Here is a 20,637-nt window from a genome sequence, read left to right as displayed (position 1 = left end):
TACTGTGGATTGTTGATAGCAAAACTGTTGGTGAGAGTTGACAGTTGTGTTTCACGAAACTATAGACAGATTCAATAATCTTTCAGATCATAATTTATGGGAGATATGAGACAGGTCACATGATGACACCTTGAAATGAAAGAAAAGCGAAATTTCCACATAAATCATGGATTTTTTGATGACGTGGCTGAGTGAAGCCTAGAAAATCGATCATAATTTATATTACAACTATAGCTTCTTCAGACGTAGTTAGTATTCACTCAATAGTTTACAACACAATAACATTTGTTTCTATGAACTATAGCTCCTTCAGACATTTTAATACTAATTTGATAGTATTGGATACCCCTGAAGAAGATATTACATAGCGTGTTGCGGTTTCGCAGATAATAATCTGATAATAAACTGTTATTTGAATAGGTTATCAACCAAGCTCCAGATTTTTGGGAAGTGAGGAGGTATCCAAGAGTTGGTAAACCCGAAATTTACGTCAAAATAATTCCTCTGTAGATGAGAGAAAACAAGGTAGTTTGGAGCTGATTTCGTTATTTATGATATACTTCATTCCCCTTTCAGCTTTCGACTCATTTCTCAAAACATTTTTCAAACCGAAAAACAATTTTCCAACCAATAGATCTATTTTTTTATGGAAATGTTTTAATGGAAAAACTAGAGAAGGACCCAAATTGAAAGGGATATATCTTTTAGGGAAGATTCGTTTTTTGGAAAAACCTTTTAGACTTCTTAGTTCTCCATCTACGTACAAAAATGTGGGGAATTTTGAACTTGTTTGTTTTCTTCTTCTGTCGAAAGTTTGACACATTTTTTTGTATGAAGATGGCGAAGTGAAAAGATAAGCATTTTTCCCAAAAACTAAATAATACTTGTTCGTTCAAACCATTTCCTTTTGGATGTTTGTGGTGGAAATGAGGTCAGATGTTGGTTTGTTTATAATCAGAGTGAGACTTCTGCTTATTGTGAAAGCTCTACTTCACGATATTGCTCATAATTGATATTTGAAAATTCAAAGTAGTTATCGTGGACACTGAAATCACCAAATATGAAAATTTTCGCTTTAAAATGATTAATTTTCAAAAACACGAGGATGATTGCGAATGAGGAAGGTCGTGTCCTAAATAGCGTGTCGCTTTGGAGGTGATGAACGTACTCACAAATCTATATAGCGATTTAATGTAATACTATGATATGATACTATCAAAGTTTTGAGGTTTCATTGTTTTCTCTCGTTGATCACTAGATGTATAGAGAATAATCTCAAAATTACAACTGAATTGGAAAAAGAACTCGAAGGCTGTTATTTGTAGCACCTTCTTTGGTGTCAGTAAGGCCATTATAAGAGGATTGAGTTCTCCCTGATGACTATTAGAAGTAGTGGTTTTCAAGTAATCCCGGAGTTTCGATCGAGTACTTAGCTTTTTCGATTTCCATCGTTAAATAACCTGCAATGAGATATTTGACATTGTGACTTTTTATAGTAAGGCCCATTTTGGATTTCTGAATTTATCCTTGTTCGTGATATGACAATGATTGTAAATCCATGAGTGAATTCGAACTAATAACACTGAAACATTAAATACTTCTCCCTTACCTAATCTTTGGGATCGAGAGATGAGTCAAAACACGATTGTTATTCATAATCATAATTTTCGACATCGAACGAGATTTGTTTTCTGTATTTCTTTGCAGTTTTCACTGCAAGACCACTAGTTGGAAAACCAGAACTCAAAAACAAACCTCAAGCTTTTTTTTCTGATTGATTCGGCCGTTACTTGATGAAGATCTATGGTAATTTCAAAAACTACACCTCACGATTTGATCTCCACAAACTTGTGGTAGTTTTTGAAAATCAAGCTTGTTCTTTGAGTCTAATATATTCGTGGTTCAGTCTAGCTTTACTGATAAGACCTATATCAGGTCAAAACAGAAGTGTCTTCTCTGACGCTCATTGCAAAAAAAATTGACAAAATACTAGAATTGATCCTTCACATGATCGAATGATTTTTTTCCCAAGAATAATCACGTTAGCAACAATGAAAACCGTATCTATCAAAACGGTTAAAATAAATCGACGAGTTTCAAGGAATTTGACCTCGATGAGTATAAACGAGGACCGATTAATTATTATGTTAATGTCAAGATTGATTGTTCCAGCGTAATTGCAGTTATTTGCTGACTTGCGTATGTTCATTTTCCAAAATATGTCATCGAAGTAATCGAATAGAATAATCTGGTTAACACATAAACAAAGTCATCGAAGTGAATCGGATCTATTTTCAAAGTGTACGTGTATTCACGACTGAAATCGTTCGAATGTATATGTTGTCGAGAGTTGTCCAAATTTTGAAATACAATGTGCCGTAAAATACTGACAATACTCTAACGGAACTCTAACGAGCAACAAAAAAAGATAGTAAAAATGTAAGTCCTTCTATCACTTTCACAATGGAGAAGGAAATCCACAACGAATTGCTATTCTTAGAAGTATTGGTGAAGAGGACCGACACGAAATGGCAAACATCTGTGTATCGATAACCCACTCACTCATATAGAGTAGTATCTGAACCAGGAATCCAACCACCATCAATCGACTAAGAGAGGAATCATCAAGACTCTACTAGACCGTGCTTTCGGGCTCTGTAATATAAAGGAAGGTCTCGAAAAGGAATTAGGCATCATCGAAAATGACCTTCAACGAAACGGTTGCTCCAAAGTGATGATGGAACAGGATTCAGCTAGAAGACAGCAAGAGTTTCACAAGGAAGAGAAGCTGCCACAAACAGTACTTGTACTTCCCTACATCAGAGAATTGTCGGAAAGGATAAGAAGGATTGGGTCCAAGTGTAACATCAGAACTTGCTTCAGATCTGGGAACACTATCCGTATCAGCCTCACAAAAACCAGGCCACCAAAACCGAACTGCGATTCCAAGAATTGCATTTACCGGATACCCTGCGAGTGCGAAGAATCATACATCGGTGAAATTAAGAGGCCATTGAGAGTTCGTTTGGACTCATCAACATAACATCAACTGAGCTCAAACTGAAATCATCCGCAAGGAAGAACAATGGTTTAGGAGAAAATTCAAAGAGGCCGCATATATGTTGTCCAACAACGCATTTAGCCAAGCTAGCGTAGAGATACGCAACATATGGAAACCTCTAATCAACCGGAACACGACCAACTCCCGCCAAACGGTCAGCTTCCGCTAAAACCGATGAAGCGGAGAGAGAGAAGAGGGGATAGGTGAAAGCACTCGAATGGCCTATAAATAGTCGGATCTCGGAGGAAGAAGTCTAGTTATCACCCGAAGACGATTGTGGATACTAACAATCGAAACGTCGTGAAATAACTTGGTTTGGAATCTTTTAATTTTTAATTTTCATATCTTGTTAATGATTTTTAAATTTTCATCAATGTTTTTTGATTTTTTGGTCGTTTTTATTTTATTTCATTATAATTTCAGTTTTTTTGCTTAATATAAATGTTATTTTTCAGCTAATTTTTTAAAAATTTTTTTACAGATCATTTCAGGTATGATTGTTAAAGACTTGTTGATAAACAGTGTGATATTTGTTTTTGTTGAATTACTTTGTTAAAAAGTGATTCAAATTTCGTATTTCGTATCAAACTGTGAGTTGAATTGCAAGCAGTCATCTGAAAATATTACTTTTGTGATCACATCACATTGTGATCGCATTTTTCATCTGAAGAGTCACGAATTGAAGCAACTTACCACATAAAAAACAAAGTAAGAAAGTGAAAGTGATAGAAATAACATTAAAAATACTATAAACATTTGTCATAGTCCAGCAAAATTAGGCATTTATCATGGCTGGGGTTTGTTATAAATGTAATGAGTCTTGTGTTTTGAAAGACAGCAAAACAGAATTGTTTGGTTACCCTTGTGACCAGTGCAAAAGAATTGTTTGCAAATCCTGTGCTGGGATATCATCTTCGTAGGTTCGTGCAGTTATAATCACAACCAGAATAATGTTGTTCCACTGTCGTTTATGTAGAATTAATAACATACCACAGATTGATCAGATACTCAATAATATTGAACAAGAAATCCAGGACAATACATCACATCTCAATGGGAAGTTAGTCACATTGGAACAGAGGATCCTTTGAATTGAATAATTCATAGAGTCGAATAAGCTAATTGAACAGAGATAATTGAAAATTGAACAAATTCTAGATTTGAACAAATCACTTCAGTGAAGACTTTAAACATTAGAACAGCTCGTAAAAAGCTCTAGGGCCAGCTCTTCAAATCAAGAGAATGGTGAAATTGGGACAAACTTAGCGGATAAAAGGAAACTAGGTCAAGTATTCAAGGACATAATACCAGAAGATTGTATAAAAAAAGTTTTTCGCATTGGGAAGAAATCAGGTAATAATGTGCAACGTCCGTTGAAATTGATTTTAAATGACTCACACTTTGTTTTAACTTTACTGAAAAATAAAGATAAAATCACCAGTCCTGACTGTCCCCGGCTAAAGATATCATCTGATTTAACGTTCCAACAGAGAAAGCACTTGAAATTATTGAGGGAATAATTGAATACAAGAATTTCATCTGGGGAAATTGATTTGACAATAAAGTATGTAAATGGTAGGTATACCTAAGATAATTTCTAAGCAAAAAAACGCCTGAAACCGGGTAGTCAACAGTCACCATTTGATTTCTTGATTTATTATCAAAATGTAGGTGGTATGAGAACTAAATTAATTGAGCTTCAGCAGTCTGTCTCTATTTGTTCATATGATAGCATTATATTAGTCAAAACTTGGCTAACATCAGATTTTCTCAATTCAGAACTCAATTTGGTTGATTATGATATTTTCAGGAAAGACAGAGACTCTGTTTGGAATACTTACAAATTGAGAGGAGGAGGGGTATTGATAGCCACTAGGAAATGATTGAAATCTTGTCAATTTCCGGTAGAAGACATGGTTGAGCATTTGTTTGTTCAAGTACATTTTCAACATTCCAACTAGGTTTTTGGTTCCTGTTATATCCCTCCTGCATCCGATATTTTATTATATAATACCCACTGTGACTGCGTTGAATCTTTGGTTATGACATATCCTAATAGCAAATTCATTATATTCAAATACCATCAAAATTGAACTGAGTCGCATTATTTCCTGAAACATTTCCTTTGAATATTCTATACTATTTCATCATTATATTGCTTTCTTTTTATACTATATATCATATTATTATTATTGTGCTATGTATTTATTATCTTCAGTTCAGTTTAAGATTTTGCAAACTTTTTTTTCCTTTTGTCTCCATGACAAAATTGTACTGTGATTTTTATCACTATGTTATTGTATTGCGTTTTATTTTGTATTAAGTGTTTATTGAATTTATTATCTTTAATTTAGTTAAGATTTTACAAATTAATTTTTTTGTAACAAATTGTAATTGGGACTACCCGTTGAATCAATCAAAAACCAAAAACCAAAAACCAAACAACAACCAACAACCAAAAAAAACTAAAGAAAATGAACTATTAACACGAGCTGAAATCTTAAAAAATCATCAACAAGAAATAAAAAGCAAAAATATAAAATTTAAAGATTCTAAACCAAGTTTCTTTTTTGGTACCTTGGGAGCTGTCTGACTTGTCCATTTAGTCCAAATCTCCAGAAAACACTGCAGCCTCTTGGGCTTGTTGCGTTTAGTCTCCTATCTTCTCATGACACCCATTCCATCAGTCTGTACGTTCCCTGTACTAGTTTGTACAGGTTCCGTGTTGGATGTTCGTCATATTCTTCTGGACGTATTTTCGTACGTCCATATATTACCTGCCTCCTGTGATTCAGTGCCTCACATTCGCATAAGATATGTATTGCTGTTTCTATCCCTTCGTTGCATAATCTGCAGCTGAGGTCTCCGTTGTACAGCCCCATTTTATTGAGGTGTCCTCTAAGCGGACAATGACCGGTTAGTAGCCCTGTAATTATTCTGAGCCGATCCCTACTATATTGAAGTAGTTCTTCGGTTCTTTTCTCGGACGGTTTCCTAATGAAGGTTCTACTGTTTGCCAGGTACTTTTGTCCAGTACTCTGTGTGCTTCTTATTGATCCATGTTCTAATCTGGTTTCTTACCAATAATTTTGGTACCCCCAGAGCTGGATCAGGACCGTTATATGAAGTTGATGATCCGCGTCTACGCATTCATCAGCTTTATCATAATCTGTGATTCCTGAATGCTCTGGCACCCAGTACAAAGTTAATTTGTTCCTGTTTGCAAGTTCATTCAGTATCTGCACTGATAGCAGACAAGCACTATTAGCCTTGAACAGACACCGTGTTACTTCAGGGCTAGCACTAGAGTGCCACCAAGATTTAGCCAAAGCCTCGGTAGATAATAACATTATCCTGAGGTGGATTAAAGGGCACGAAAGGAGTAAAGGTAATCGCATTGCCGACTCTTTAGCCAAGGAAGCGGCTGGACTAAGAATTTTAGGACCAAGCGGCACCCACGGCCTAATGACTTCGACAATTGCGGAACTAGTCAAATGGTTCACCCATGCTCAATCTTCAAAGAGATGGGATGAAATCAAAGGATGTAATCTTGCCAGGATCACCTTGGGCGACCCTGGGAAGCTGGCGCCGAAGAAATATCTGGCGATGACCAGGAAAAATCTACGCCTTACAGTAGGATTTCTGACTGGCCACTGTCAGCCCAGGAAACACCTACATAATATGGGGCTAGTGGACACACCTCTATGCAGGATGTGTGAACAGGAAGATGAGACTGTCAGGCATGTCCTGTGCGAGTGCCCGGAGTTATCGTCAATAAGAGAGTGTGTGTTCGGCGAGTCTTGGCCTACACCTGCCGATATAAAGGAGATGTCTCCCAGCGACCTGTCCACCTTCCTGGAAGAGACAGGATGGACGACGACCTAGGAGGACAACTCCTTGGGAGGATGTACAATGGGTCACATGTGGCCTAAGTGCGTGGGCTTACACTCACCCTCCCTACTCTACAGATACAGAAGTTCATTCAGTTCTTCATGGCATTCACAGACCAGTTTTGATGTCACCTTCGGGTTTGTCAGAGCCCCTAGTGCGCTCTTGGTGTCTGTAAAAATGTTGATCCGCTCATTTCTTTGAGGTCTCAATTTGATAAGCCTTGCACACTGCAAAGTAGCATACACTTCCGCCTGAAAGACGGATGTGTATAGTCCTAGCGGATAGCTGTCGTTTAAATTTCTATCCGCTCGGTATATTCCAGCTCCCGTTCCATGTTTGGTCTTCGATCCATCTGTATACCAGGTGTTTTTTCCAAACATGTTTTCGGGATGACTAATGGTCTTCCACTGTTCACGGCTTATGATTTTGGCCGTGAAGTTTGTGTTAAAGGTGTACTTCGGTGTCATGTCGTCCGTGCACATATTCAATATTCCGAAATTTCTGTTCGGTCCGATATTTTACAGTTCGGTGAGTTTTCCAGTCTGAATTGGCCCATCCTGGCCTCCCCCATTATCACAAGGTATAAAGGAGGTAGATTCAGGAGTGTCCCCAATGCAGCTGTTGGGGTAGTTCTCATTGCTCCCGTCATTCCCAAACATGCAAGTCTTTGCACCTTACCTAGTTTGTTGATGGCGGTCGCCTGCTTCATCTTTGGCCACCAGACCAGAGATGCGTATGTTATCATGGGTTTAATCACCATCGTGTATAGCCAATATACCATATCTGGTTTTAGCCCCCATGTTTTTCCATAGGTGCGTCTGGCGAGCATCAGTGCTATCTCCGCTTACCTCTTTATCCTGTCCAGGTGTTGGTTCCAGGTCAGTTTGGAATCTAGGATTACTCCCACATATTTAACATCCCCCGACACTTGTATTTCTTCTCCTCGTTTTAGAGGTTTTAGAGGTCCGAGACCTTCCATTTTAGTCCTCTTGGTGAATGTTACTATGGTCGATTTTTATGGGCTTATGTTAAGCCCTTCTTCTTCGGTCCATCTTGTTATAATATTCAGGGCCTGCTGCATGCATCCCTTCACTACATTATTGTATTTACCCTGGACTATTTCATTAAAATTTCAGTTTTTTTGCTTAATATAATTGTTATTTTTCAGCTAATTAAAAAAAATTTACAGATTCTTTCAGGTATTTCAAATCAATTTGTATCAACCAACAATTGAACACCAAACAATAACCAACAACCAAAAAAAACAAAAAAAATGAACTATTAACACGAGCTGAAAAATTTAAAAATTATTAACAAGAAATAAAAATTAAAAATGTTAGTATCCACAAAAATATAAAATTCAAAGTTTCCAAACCAAGTTACTTCACGATGTTTCGATTGTTAGTATCCACAATCGTCTTCGGGTGATAACTGGGTTATTACCCGAAGATCACTCGAAGACGATTGTGGATACTAACAATCGAAACGTTGTGAAGTAACTTGGTTTGAAATCTTTTAATTTTATATTTTTAATTTTCATTTCTTGTCAATATTTTTTTAATTTTTCACCTCGTGTAATAGTTCAATTTTTTTGTTTTTTTTATTGCTGCTTGTATGTTATTTCATTGTAATTTCAGTTTTTTGCTTGATAAAATTGTTTTTCAGTTGATCTTTTTTAATTTTTTACAGATTCTTTCAGGGATTTCAAATCAATTTATATCATTATAGACAATGGAAGTCCGAACTGATGAAATTCATCTTCTATGTTGAATGAACATTCGCTAATTAGGTAGAAGACCAAGAAGGGGATATATTAACGAAGGTCAACAGGTACAGACTAACTACTGTTTTAATATATTATCGGGCAGGTTGAAAACATATTTTTATAATAAACAAAATATACTGAAAGCATGGTCGGATGAATATTAATGGGAACAACCAGTTTTGAGAAAAAAGAAAGTGACTACCAATTTTATTATTACAGAAATATCCGAAAGTGACCTGAACAATACTGTAGACAGGTCCCGACATTTATAACAGAAATGGTGGGTTCATGATTTCTTGCCCGCGTGCTTTTTTTTTACTCCGAAACTGCAACCTAGAGCCATATGTTTGTCACTATATCATAACTCCAAAATAGTAGGCATTAAATTCGCAGAAATGACTGACATTTTTGCCTTAACATGTATCTTGCAGTGGCGTACAGAAATTATACTAAACAGTTGAGGAAAGATGATTATGAAATATATAGAATCACAACCTTGAAAACAATGTCTTCGTTTGATTGCAATATTTCTGAGAAGTTAGTGCCTACTATTAAGGAATTGCACTATTGTTGATTCTGTTGATTACACTTCATTCTGTTGGCCGTTTTTCGATTTTTAGAAATTATAGTTTACTAGCCCGAACCATTTCACTTTTTGACTTGAAACTTGCCACATACCGATCTAGGTTTGATGACATACTGCTACCGTTGCTGCTTCCCTCTTCAGGACTGAAAAAAAAACAAATGCAATTTGCAGTTTCCTCCTTCTTTTCGTTATATTTTCAGATTTCCTCTACACATTTCACATGAGGTTTGAAATGCGACATGAGACAATGTTGATTGACTTTTGGAACATGTTCTCTGATATTTAGTCTGTCGCAATTTCACTATTATGTATATATTTCTTCACAAGAGTTAGGCATGTACGGCCTATTTCTCATCAGTTTGGTCCATTTCTGAGGAATCGGAAATACACTTCCAGATATAAGAATACACGCTGATACTTTCAGCGTATATCTCTCAGCGCTTGTTTCATTGGCAATCTTTCTTTTCTTGTTCCATTCCACTCGATGTTCAGCGGCTGTTGAGTCTGTAATTGTTGAGTTGGTGGTTGTCGTTGAATCTAATAATGAATCTTTACAAGATTTTCTTTTTTCCCAACAGATTTTATCAATGACACTATTAAAATTTTTAGCTTTATTGCAAATCGTGTTTGCTCTATTCATACCTTTTTTAACACTCGCATGATGCTTTGATGTATAGTGAACGTATCTATGTGTTTTCTTTCGATAAACATTTGTATCGAAATTATTTGATGACTTTTTTAACATTGAATCGAGGTGTTCAATAACTGTTGTGAACTTTATTGTCGGATCTTGCTTGTTGAGATGATTCAAAGAAGCATTCAGATGAAAAAAAAACAGCGACTTGCAGCTATATCAAGAAAACTACAGCTCTTCCTGCATAGTGTTTACTTTATTGATTGGTATTATAAAAAAGGTGTTTTTTGTAAGAATCGCTAGTGTTCAGCCTATTACTACAAGGGTCAGAAAAAATCAAAAAGAGACGTTCTTTAATGGGTCGTCTCTTTCTTTTTGAATAATACAATTGGAAAACATGGAGAGTTTCGGGCCATTGCACCCGATATTCTCACGGATTTTGATTAGGGTTTTCTCCCAAAAATTGTGTGGCAGTGGTGCCCAATGCTAATGGAAAAAATGGAATAATCTTTGAACAAAACTTTCTAATAAAATTTATTTTGATTTTCACTATGAAAGATTTGCAAAACCGCGACATGTATTTCGCCATACAATAGATTCCTCAAGCAGGATATGATTAACAACTTTTAGATTGAAACATTCTATATTCTAAAAATATTAGCTATAACCTATAGTCTGATCAGATAACAATCAATTGTCGGCATATAATAATTAATCTGTAATATTTATTAACGCATTACGATAAAATAGACATTTCGAAATAAAATTTCTGAATATTCATCTCAACCATCTACCCACACCGTAGGTTCTGGTAAATGGCTACCGGAAAACAACTACTTCCTCAGCTAATACCACGCTGGATTTTGAATTATATCAGACAGACGTTTATGCAAGACATGCCAAAGAAGTTAGTCTCGCAGATGATTTCTCCTTCATCCAGCAGCAGTAGATCAACTACAGACCGGTTTCGAAGTATTACCCCTTATCAGTGCAGAAAAGACGTTTTCACATAGTTTTAGTGAATCAGTATTTCTACCTGTAATTACCAGCTTTTATTAGTTAAGAAGGACGATAGACTAGAATTAATTATCTGATCGGACCGTAGATCATATGTAATGTTTCAATCTAAAAGAAGTTATTGAAATCCTACTTGAGTAAGTTATTACATAGCCAAACACATGTCGCGATTTTCTAAATCTTTCATAGTGGAAATCAAAATAAATTCAATTAGTAACTTTTTATATGAATTTCCATTAATTATTTGCCAGTTCCATTTGATTTTTCAGCCAAATTTGTTTTCGAATAATCATTTTGAAAGAAATCATTTGGCTTTCTACTACTCCATCTGATACAAAATAATGAATTAATTGTGTGTTTTTTCTTATAATTGCGCCCAGATTGGTACTGAAGAGCCCCAAGTTAAGTGTCTTACGGCGAAACATCGATGTCTACCAGTTAGGATGATAGTGTTCCATGTAAATGAAATTTTTTACAATTCATTTAGTATATTGTGTATAAATCCTGTGAATGATATCTGATTTATTTACATAACGAATGTTTGGAATACAAACTGAGTAGAGAAAAGTGTTTTTTTGTATAATTCGGTGTTCATATAAAAGTATTTATTTCCAAAGAATGTTTCTTTCGTGTAATTCAATGTTTATATGAAAGTAGCTGTTTCGAGAGGGTTTTTCTACCAGTTTGTGCCTGAAAGTTGCTTCTTTGCATGATCTACACATCTATTAGAATTGATTACTTCCTTCCTTTCTTTGGAAGATTCCCACATTTTTTTTGTATGAAGACGGACTAGTAGAAACCAAAAACTTTTTTTCTCAAAAATTACTCACTCCTAAAAATATAACCCTTTCATTTATTTTGATCTATCGAACTTTCGCAAAGGATTTTAGAAATTCATAGTGTAGTGGTGCCCACCAATGGAATAAAACCGCATCAATGCCTTTGATAGTCTCTATACCTCAGTCGTAGACATAAGCGTCAGGCATAAACAACGGCAGACCATATCCAACAAACTCAGAAAATAACTTCGTCGCTGTTATATCCTCAACAGCTCCTTGAAAATACACATAGATAGTTTTCTCAGATTATTTTGAACATCGGTCGGTCGGTAGCCGGGCGGTCCGATGTTGGTGCTTTGTTCACTCAGTCAATCGGCCGATGTGTGAATTGATGGTTCAAGCCCCAGGCTGAACGTATGATTTTCACTTGCTATCGTCCAATCCGTGTTAGGAATCACACCTAACACACCTCTTCAGTCCTTAGCTTGCACAAGTTTCGACTTCTGAGGGTTGTCGTTCGTAGGGGTATGATAGCTAGTTAACGGAAAAAAGTATTTTAAACATATTTTTGAATATCTATGATCTATTGCAAAAAAAAACAAAAATTGAATATATTGTTTTGGTGACGATAGCAAAATTTTTTCGACTGCCTAAGATGAAATTTATTTTTGTAGCTGCTTTCCACTTTTGTAAGCACTCATTCTGACATTGGAAAATGATGCTATATTGAGTAAACTGTTTCCGTATATAAGAAATAACATCGGTCCTGAAACTGTTCCTTGCAGTACTCAGCATTGTAAACATGTGCATCTACCTCATTCCGACGTTCAAGAATTATTCCATAAAACAAGTTGAAAGTTATGAAGGTTTAAATTTTAATAAAAGTTGAAATACGTCAAATAATTGAAAATAAACTATGTTCTATTTCATATTTTCCATTTGAACTTGTTAGTTGGGCATTATGATACATTGAAAATATACAAAAAAATACTAGGGCTATTTCCAATCTGTGGTTGAAACATTGCATAAATATATTCAGGTTCAAGAAATGTTTAATTCATGTAATGGAAAAGATAATTTTGTGGTATAATAGTGATAAATACCACAAATCGTTATCTAAACAAGTCTGATTTTGAAACCGAATCATTGAACTGATATTAATTAGTATATCTGACATTCGATGTTAGTTTACAAAACATTTGATAACTTCTAATAAAGGATATCCTATCTCTTATGACAGTATTCTGATACCATTTTAAGTATGATTTGTTCGTTTGAAAAGATCATAGATGAAAATTTAGACCTCAGAAAGAATACTTTCGTATTATAACATACTCTTTTTGGTCTTCTAAATATCTAATACTATACCGGTGACAACGAACTCTTTAAGACGGCGTCGTTCGATTCTTTCTGGAATGAGAAATTTGAAAGTCGGAACGAAGATGTAGTTCATTGAAGTCGATATTTATAATAACTAAACAATTGACGAGAAATGAACCCAACTATATATTTTTTCGACAATTTGAAAGAATATAAAATTTTATCGTTTCAAGGATGTAACATACTTGACCATTTAATTTCAAAATGGCGCCGAAGGAGCCATGTTCTCCAAATTCAATATGGCGTCAATTTGATGTCATCTAGGAAAATATTGCTTAACAATCTGATGTCGTGAGGAATAAAAGACGATATTTGTTTGGTTTCTGAATGAAAATTTTAGAATAAAAAATGTTTAACCAATTCACATTCACAAAATGCAATTCTTTACTTTATCTTGAAACTCTCAATAGGAAATGGTAGTTTTTGTACAACACTAAAGTTTACCTCTTGTACTACAAAAAAATGTGAAAGACAGTGCTGTTCATTTCACTGTGCCAGTGAAAAATTGAAAGTTTGTCGAAAATTAAAAAAATGCTTTTTGTTACTGACACAGACAAATGAATCGCATAGTATTTTTGACATTTTTTATAATAAATGTTGATCTGTTGATCTAAATTCATTAATTTTAAAGCGAGAGGTTATATACCCCAAAAACATAGAAACCTTATAAAAAATTGGAAAACCCCTCCGACATATTACTTCACCAAATTTGAAACGTGTACCAGTAGCCTACAATGCAAAAATTCAACTACAGTGTTCTCAATAAAACCATGAAAAATATCCTATATGAACCTGATTCTCAGTTTAGTCTCGAATTAATTTGTATATTTGGATTCCACGATGAATTATAAGGTCAGAGGGACTGAATGTCACCACTTTTGTTAAATATTTATTGTAAAAAACTTTATTAAAAGAATAGTTAAGATACACTGCCGTTATTTTTGATCATGATTTATATGGAACACGTCATATCTGAAAAGAATCGTTACCAAGCTATATGGACAATCTAAGTTTAAATTTACTTAGCTCGAAACACTGAAATGATTCAAAATAGACAAAATCAATTTGATTACACTCACAATGCTGTGGAATAATAAACACTAAGAAAATAATGAACTGGAACAAGGTCGCCTTTGTTTTCACTAATGTGAGTAATATATTGATGGGTTTTGTTAAACTTACATAATGTGTTGAAACCTACTGGACCCTAATTTCTAAATTCTATTTTTTCTGATCTATTCTGATCAGAAAATAGCTGGTACTTGGTATATAGAGATGTATGTACTATTAGAGACGGTAGAAAATGAGTAAATTCCTTGAAAATAATAAAATAATAAATTCAGCAAAAAACTGTTTATACTGCGAATGAGAGGTTTACTTAAAAATTGCTTCAAGTCGTATGTTAGTGATGAAAAATGAAAAAATGATAAAGTGAACGAATAATTTTCTGATTTCAGATTCAATGTCAGTCTGGGGACATCACAAGGAGCGGTTCTGGGACCGTTATATTCATATACATCAATGATCTGTGGTCGATCATAGAGGACGGGTGGGTTTTTATGTATACTGACGATACGATTATTGTGGGATGGAAAATAAAACCAGAAATATTATTGCTGCTATTGGGAAATGGTGCGAATGTAACCGTTGATGCATATCTTCCCAAATTACGCTTTTCTCCGTGGGTTTACCAATAATGGACTACACTGTATATTAACCAAACTTAGTTTTGTTTAATTATTAGTGCAACAAAACACTTTAACTAAACCTTCAACTATTTTTCAAATGTCTTATTAGATCGTTCTGCATCGCACTGTCACATCAACTTGACTATCTCGATAGGTTCGAACCCGTTAGCATTATTCTCGCCACGTCTAGAAGGGCCGCGAACATCGAACAACCGCGAAACGTCGGCCGGTTTGGCGTAATCTTGGCCACGTAACAATTGGTTTATGGCTACCAGTGGCGGCTGGCGTTATTTTCTTTAGGGCATGATTCACAACACTATTTTGGGGGCAACGTTGGATTTGTGTTTTTTGACCGTGAAATGTGTAGCTGGGCAAGCTATCTTACTGTCTCTCCTCAGGTTTTCTGTAGTCCTCGGGGTTTGGTTTCAGATTGTTCATCAAGTTAATGTTTATATATGTATGTATTACATATGGTAACCGATTGGGTTAGAGTAAGTGGTTCGTTCTACTCAGTAAATCGGCCGCTATGTGAACGGTGGTTCGAGATAGAAAGCGGACGAAATAATTTCACTGTGTATTGTCCAATCCATGCTGAGAATCACACATTAATATGAAATACCTCGTTAATCCTCAGCTCGCATCTGTTCGGATTTCTCAGGGTTGTCGTTCGTGAGGGAGCGACAACTGATCAACGGAAAACATATTTAAAGAAAAGAAGAGATATATACGAGTATTTATGAATATAAATTGTTGAATATTCATCACTGTATATTTAAATGAATTGGTTTTAATTCATTTATTTACACTACGGATCGTTCTTTACCTTTTAATAATTTGAATATTTATTAATTCAAATTATTAAAATTATTTCCTACCTTTTCCAATAATTATATCTCAATGTATTTGGGATCTCTGAGAGTCTAATATAAGTATACTTTCCCGGGATCTCTCCCAATTTCAAAATGTTTCCTCTCTAGACCGGTTTTCTTGTACTGTTCTTATTACGAGTCAGAGGGATCCCTCGTAGAGTCCTCTTTCTGTTTATACTTTTGTGATCCAATCAGTTCCCAGCATAGGGGAAGGCATGATCACGATCCATGAGGTCTCTTGCATGGATGTAAGACTAAGAGCTCTGGAAGGTCGTGTGGTTTCCAGAGGTTCCGTCGGCGATACCTAATAAAGGTTTCATTTTATTTTTCGTCACTATATAAAGGGCTCTTTCCAGTTCGGAATAGATATCCCCAGTGCTGCAGAAGAGTCTGAGGTTGGAGTTGAAAATATTACATTAATTCAATGGCTAAAGGTGCTCATTTTGAATTTATTCTTCGCCAGAGGTTCTAGTTCTGCTTTTCGCAACTTGGGGTGCCGTTTGATTCCCAAAACTAGACGAGTTCTTGATCAGTTAGTGTTAGATTTTCTTTAAAGATGAACAATCGAGGCATTTCGGACTCCGTTGGAAAAAGTAGTTGTTTAGAAATAAAAATGTTGAAAACAAGCAGAACAACCTAGGAAACATGGATATGAATTAATATTTTCATTTCAGGTATATCCAAATTTCGCTCTAAGTCATGTTATATCATGTTTACAAGTTTATATATTTTTCTACGCGAATTTATGTTAAATGGCTAGCTGTTTTAGCCGAATGTGTCATTTTAACTCGAAATACGAGTGCTGGCGCTAACTTACGGTAGATTTATAGTAAATTGTGTGTGCCATTCGGGGCCCCCGTGTCGGTAGGGCATTGGGCACGAGCCCCGTGGGCCTCTATGGTGAAGACGGAACTTCAAGAAATTTTTTTTTATTTGTTTCAACTTCTTATATTAACTCTAACAATGTTATTTTATTCTTAACATATTTCAACTTTATATTTTTAACTTTCCGCACAGAAACGTTCTTGGAAAGTTTCGAGCCAAGAAATATAATCTGAACATTATGATCACTCTGTATAACAGCTGTAAGTTGTTTAGCCGCCAACCGTGAAGTAAATTACTTTGTATGGACTTAAAGGAGGCGACCCATATTACCATACCATAAAAACTAGAGGTTACATACCAAAGTCTTGTCCTCAACTTTTTGAATAATCTCTTGCAAAGATGCTTTCCTCTCCAATTTGGCACATTCATCACTGGAATCCGATTGATAACTGCTAACACTCGAAACTGACACTACCGATGCCTTTCTGGTTCTCTTCGCGGTCAAATCGTTCGAGTTATTATTGATTTCACCGACTGTTTTGCACAGTTCCATAACTGAAATCTGTTAATACGTGTATTTGACAAATTACAAGCGAGTGTGAATATGCTGATGAGAAGGCTAATGTGATATCTGAGTTGCGGTTTCGCTTTGCTTTCAAATCGTTCCTTTCTCCCCACCCTGAGCGCCGATGTTTGTTATTGTTAGCAATACGCGAACTTGCTCGTTCGAAGAAATATTTAAACAATATCTATAGCTCCTTGTTGCTGACTTGTACAGAAAGGGAAACATGTGTCTTTGAACGAGGGGGCAACGATAAGATGTAGGTACTTAATGACGTTAAGATAACCGCTGTTCTTCTTGTAGATGTATTTTCAGAACTTGGGCAGCATGTGTGCAGCGAATGCGCTCCATACGGAGCACTTGCATTCAAGGTAATACAGGGTGATTGCTGACGACGAGGACAAGTTGGATGTATTCGAGAAAGTGCTCCATATGTAATTTGGAGAATTGGAACTTCCCGAAATTGGATGACTAATTGAATATTTCAGGAATAAATTATTCTCTTAAAACAGAACAATTATATTCCGATAATAGTCTTAGTCTGGGGCTGGAGACGGGTTTGGCAAGTTACCTGATCAACGATTTGATATATAGCAGGAACACAGAAGTTGAACAGAACGTTATGTTATATAGGTAATACTGAAACCACAAATGGGTTAGTGTACTCAACTATCCTTTAACCCGGGGCCGCACTGCAGGATGCTAGATGGTCGCTTGGAGGGTGGATGGTGGAGGCACAATGCATCCTGGATGCAGTGAAATGAAGCCAGTATATCCAACTGACAGCTGAAAAGTAACAATCATGCCTCTCTCTGAAGTTGCGAAAAAATTTTTACTAAGTTCATATTCGAGAATTATAGTGGCAAATAGTGTTATAAAAAACCGTGGGTGTATACTTACAATTTGAGGCAGCAACAGCACGGATAATTCGTGAGACTACAAAAAATTACGACAACACCCTGACAAATTTTATTTGTATTTAAGGATGTCAGTTGAGGCATTCGACCTACTTTTGAAGTTGACTAAATGCAAATTGCAAAGAATTTTAACGAACTTCAGAGAAGCTATATAAGCAGAAGAATGTCTTGTGATCACTGTGAGGTAAGTTTGATAATAAACCCAGTTAAATGTTGATCGTTTATTAATTACAAAAACATTAAAACATAATCATTACAAATAAACAAAATAATTGAAACTAAACTAAAGGAGAAGCCTGAGTGGGTAAGATTGACGACATCTCCTCTTACGAAGTCACCATCGAAGTCATAAACGAGGCTTTCCAAGTCATACCTCCTGAAGAGAAAGCAAAGTGTTTTATGAATAATTCAAATTCATTTAGCTTTCATATCAAGGAGTACCACTGGGATTCGTATTGGGACCAGTTCTGTTCCTCATATATGAACGGCAGTGTTAATTGCAGTCTCGACAGGAATTTTATTTTATTTGTTGATCATACCAATTTTATACGTACCTACATAGTGATAAATCCATAGTTACTGAATACATTCAAGATGTGCAGCCAAAACTCCAACTATGTATGAATACCAATAAAACCGATACAAAATGTATTTCATTTCATTAATTAAAATTAACCCACCTTTTAGAAACTCAAATACGGCTCTGAAGTTGATTGGCAGTATCGTACTGACTTCTTAGGCGAAAAATGTCGTCAAAGACTGGTCTGCTGATAGTCAAAATTTGGATATGCCTTATTGACATGGAGCCATACGACATATGCGGCAATAAAGTAGGAATAATGGATGAAGTCTTGGACTCAGAGCTGAGTGCAAAAAACTTTTGTGAACATCTATACAGGGTGTGACAGAAGTACGTTAAAATATTCAAGTGACATATTCCTGAGATAATTTTAAGAAAAAGAGTCTATATAAACTTGTGTTCGGAAATGCTTCGTTTCGGAGATACAGTGTGTTGAAATTGAATTATTTGTTTGTTTTTTAAAAATAACTTTTGCAAGAAATAAGTTATCTTCACGAAATTTGGTACCCAAGTTTTTTTTGACGTAGGAAATCATAATTTCGTATTAATTATCATGTAATATCTAGAGGGCACTGCGTACGCTGTCATGACAGTAGGTAAACTTCTGGTACTTTTCATAAAAAAACCTGATTCCACATCTTTTCCAAGTAAAAAAGGTACACTTTCTCAACAACACTGGAGATGATCCTTTTCGAGATATTTACAATGCGTATTACTTAGCTCCTAGGGCGCTAAGTGAAGAAGCTGAGAACATTACAAAAACTAAGTATGTGGTGGATCTCGTCAAAATAAATAACTTTTTTCTATAAAATGTTTTATCAAAAAATTATTCATTTTCAAGATATAAATTGTTTTTGTAAAATTCCCAGCGAAATAGGAGCTAACTAATATATGCATCGATATAGAAAATTGTAAATATCTCGAAAATGATCACCTTCAGCGATGTTGAGGAAGTGTACCTTTTTTACCTTTTTTTTTTTCATGAAATACAAATCAATTCAAAGAACTAAGATTATAAAAAAAAGGAAAGAAGAAAAAAAATCGCATCAAAGGTGCTGCTTCGTTTACTAAGTGAAGGTGTAGAAATTAGGTTTTTTCATCAAAAGCATCAAAAGTTCACTGTTAAAAAAGTTAGAGGACAATTTGAAATAAATAATGACAGCGTACGCAGCGCCCTCTACATGTTTCATGAAAATTAATACGAAATTATGATTTCCCACGTCAAAACACCCCGGGTACCGAATTTCGCACAAATAACAGAATTTTTGCAAAAGTTATTTTTTTAAAAACGAACAAAAAATGGATTATATCACCTCCAAAACAAAGGATTTCTGGACACAAGTTTATATATACTTTTTTATCAAAATTGTCCCAGAAATACGTCACTTGAATATTTTAACGTACTTATGTTACATCCTGTATATTAACACTGCCTTCTTTGTACATATATCAATGTCTAATATTCACCATATATCTTCCATTTTGTCATTCACCGCAATTTGCATGGTTGTGATACAACATACAAGGATCATATTTACATTGATTTCCATCGCTTGACACAAACAGGTGACAACTACAGTGCTCCAAAAATATAATACGGAATATTACTGAAGTTCTATCCCAACACCAAACCGTTATTTCAACACCTCGACACGTTTTTCAATCACCAAGTGATCATCTTCAAGAGTTTAATATTCCTTTCAACATCTCATTAACCTATTCTATTGGCATCTATTCCCATAGAAGTTCTTGGTGTAAGTTTCAGATTATCACATAAATATTCCTCAGTAGTTATAAAATGTTCGCGATCTTTGCATAGACGAGACATTGCGTCACTACCCGAACACTGGCATTTTTTTTTAGTTGAACCTGTCTGAATAGCTAATTAATTCTTTTTGCTTTTACTGCAGATACTTTATATTTGTTTCTCTTCATCCCAGTTTTGATGTAGCAGATTTCAACAAAAATAAACAACAGAAGTTGTCATCAGGACTATGTCTTAGAAATGAAAGAAATGAAGGAATTTGATAACCCCTTTTCGAGAGAACGTTTGGGAAACCAAAATATCATATGAGTAAACCTG

At 35.3% G+C, this 20,637-nt stretch overlaps 1 protein-coding gene and 1 long non-coding RNA gene across 2 annotated transcripts in view; one reads left to right on the top strand and one right to left on the bottom strand.

Moving 5' to 3' along the window:
• Positions 1 to 17,185, bottom strand: part of LOC111518303 (uncharacterized) — a 78,118-nt gene extending 60,933 nt beyond the window's left edge. The window contains exon 1 of the mRNA XM_023174720.2: positions 16,854 to 17,185. Coding sequence (XP_023030488.2) covers positions 16,854 to 17,048 — 195 coding nt within the window. The 5' untranslated portion in view covers positions 17,049 to 17,185. The remainder of the gene's footprint in view (positions 1 to 16,853) is intronic.
• A 23-nt stretch (positions 17,186 to 17,208) lies between these two features.
• Positions 17,209 to 18,625, top strand: LOC141480056 (uncharacterized). The gene is made up of 2 exons (XR_012464135.1): positions 17,209 to 17,316; positions 17,373 to 18,625. It is a non-coding gene; the product is annotated as an uncharacterized lncRNA (long non-coding RNA).
• The last annotated feature ends 2,012 nt before the right edge of the window (positions 18,626 to 20,637 follow it).

This window comes from Leptinotarsa decemlineata, unplaced genomic scaffold (genome assembly GCF_025532065.1).
Source record: "Leptinotarsa decemlineata unplaced genomic scaffold, Ldec_3_MD MMD2_P_RNA_scaffold_6, whole genome shotgun sequence".
NCBI classification, from domain to species: Eukaryota; Metazoa; Arthropoda; class Insecta; order Coleoptera; family Chrysomelidae; genus Leptinotarsa; species Leptinotarsa decemlineata.
The sequence above is the reverse complement of the archived record's forward strand: the minus strand, read 5'-3'. Positions and strand labels throughout refer to the sequence as shown.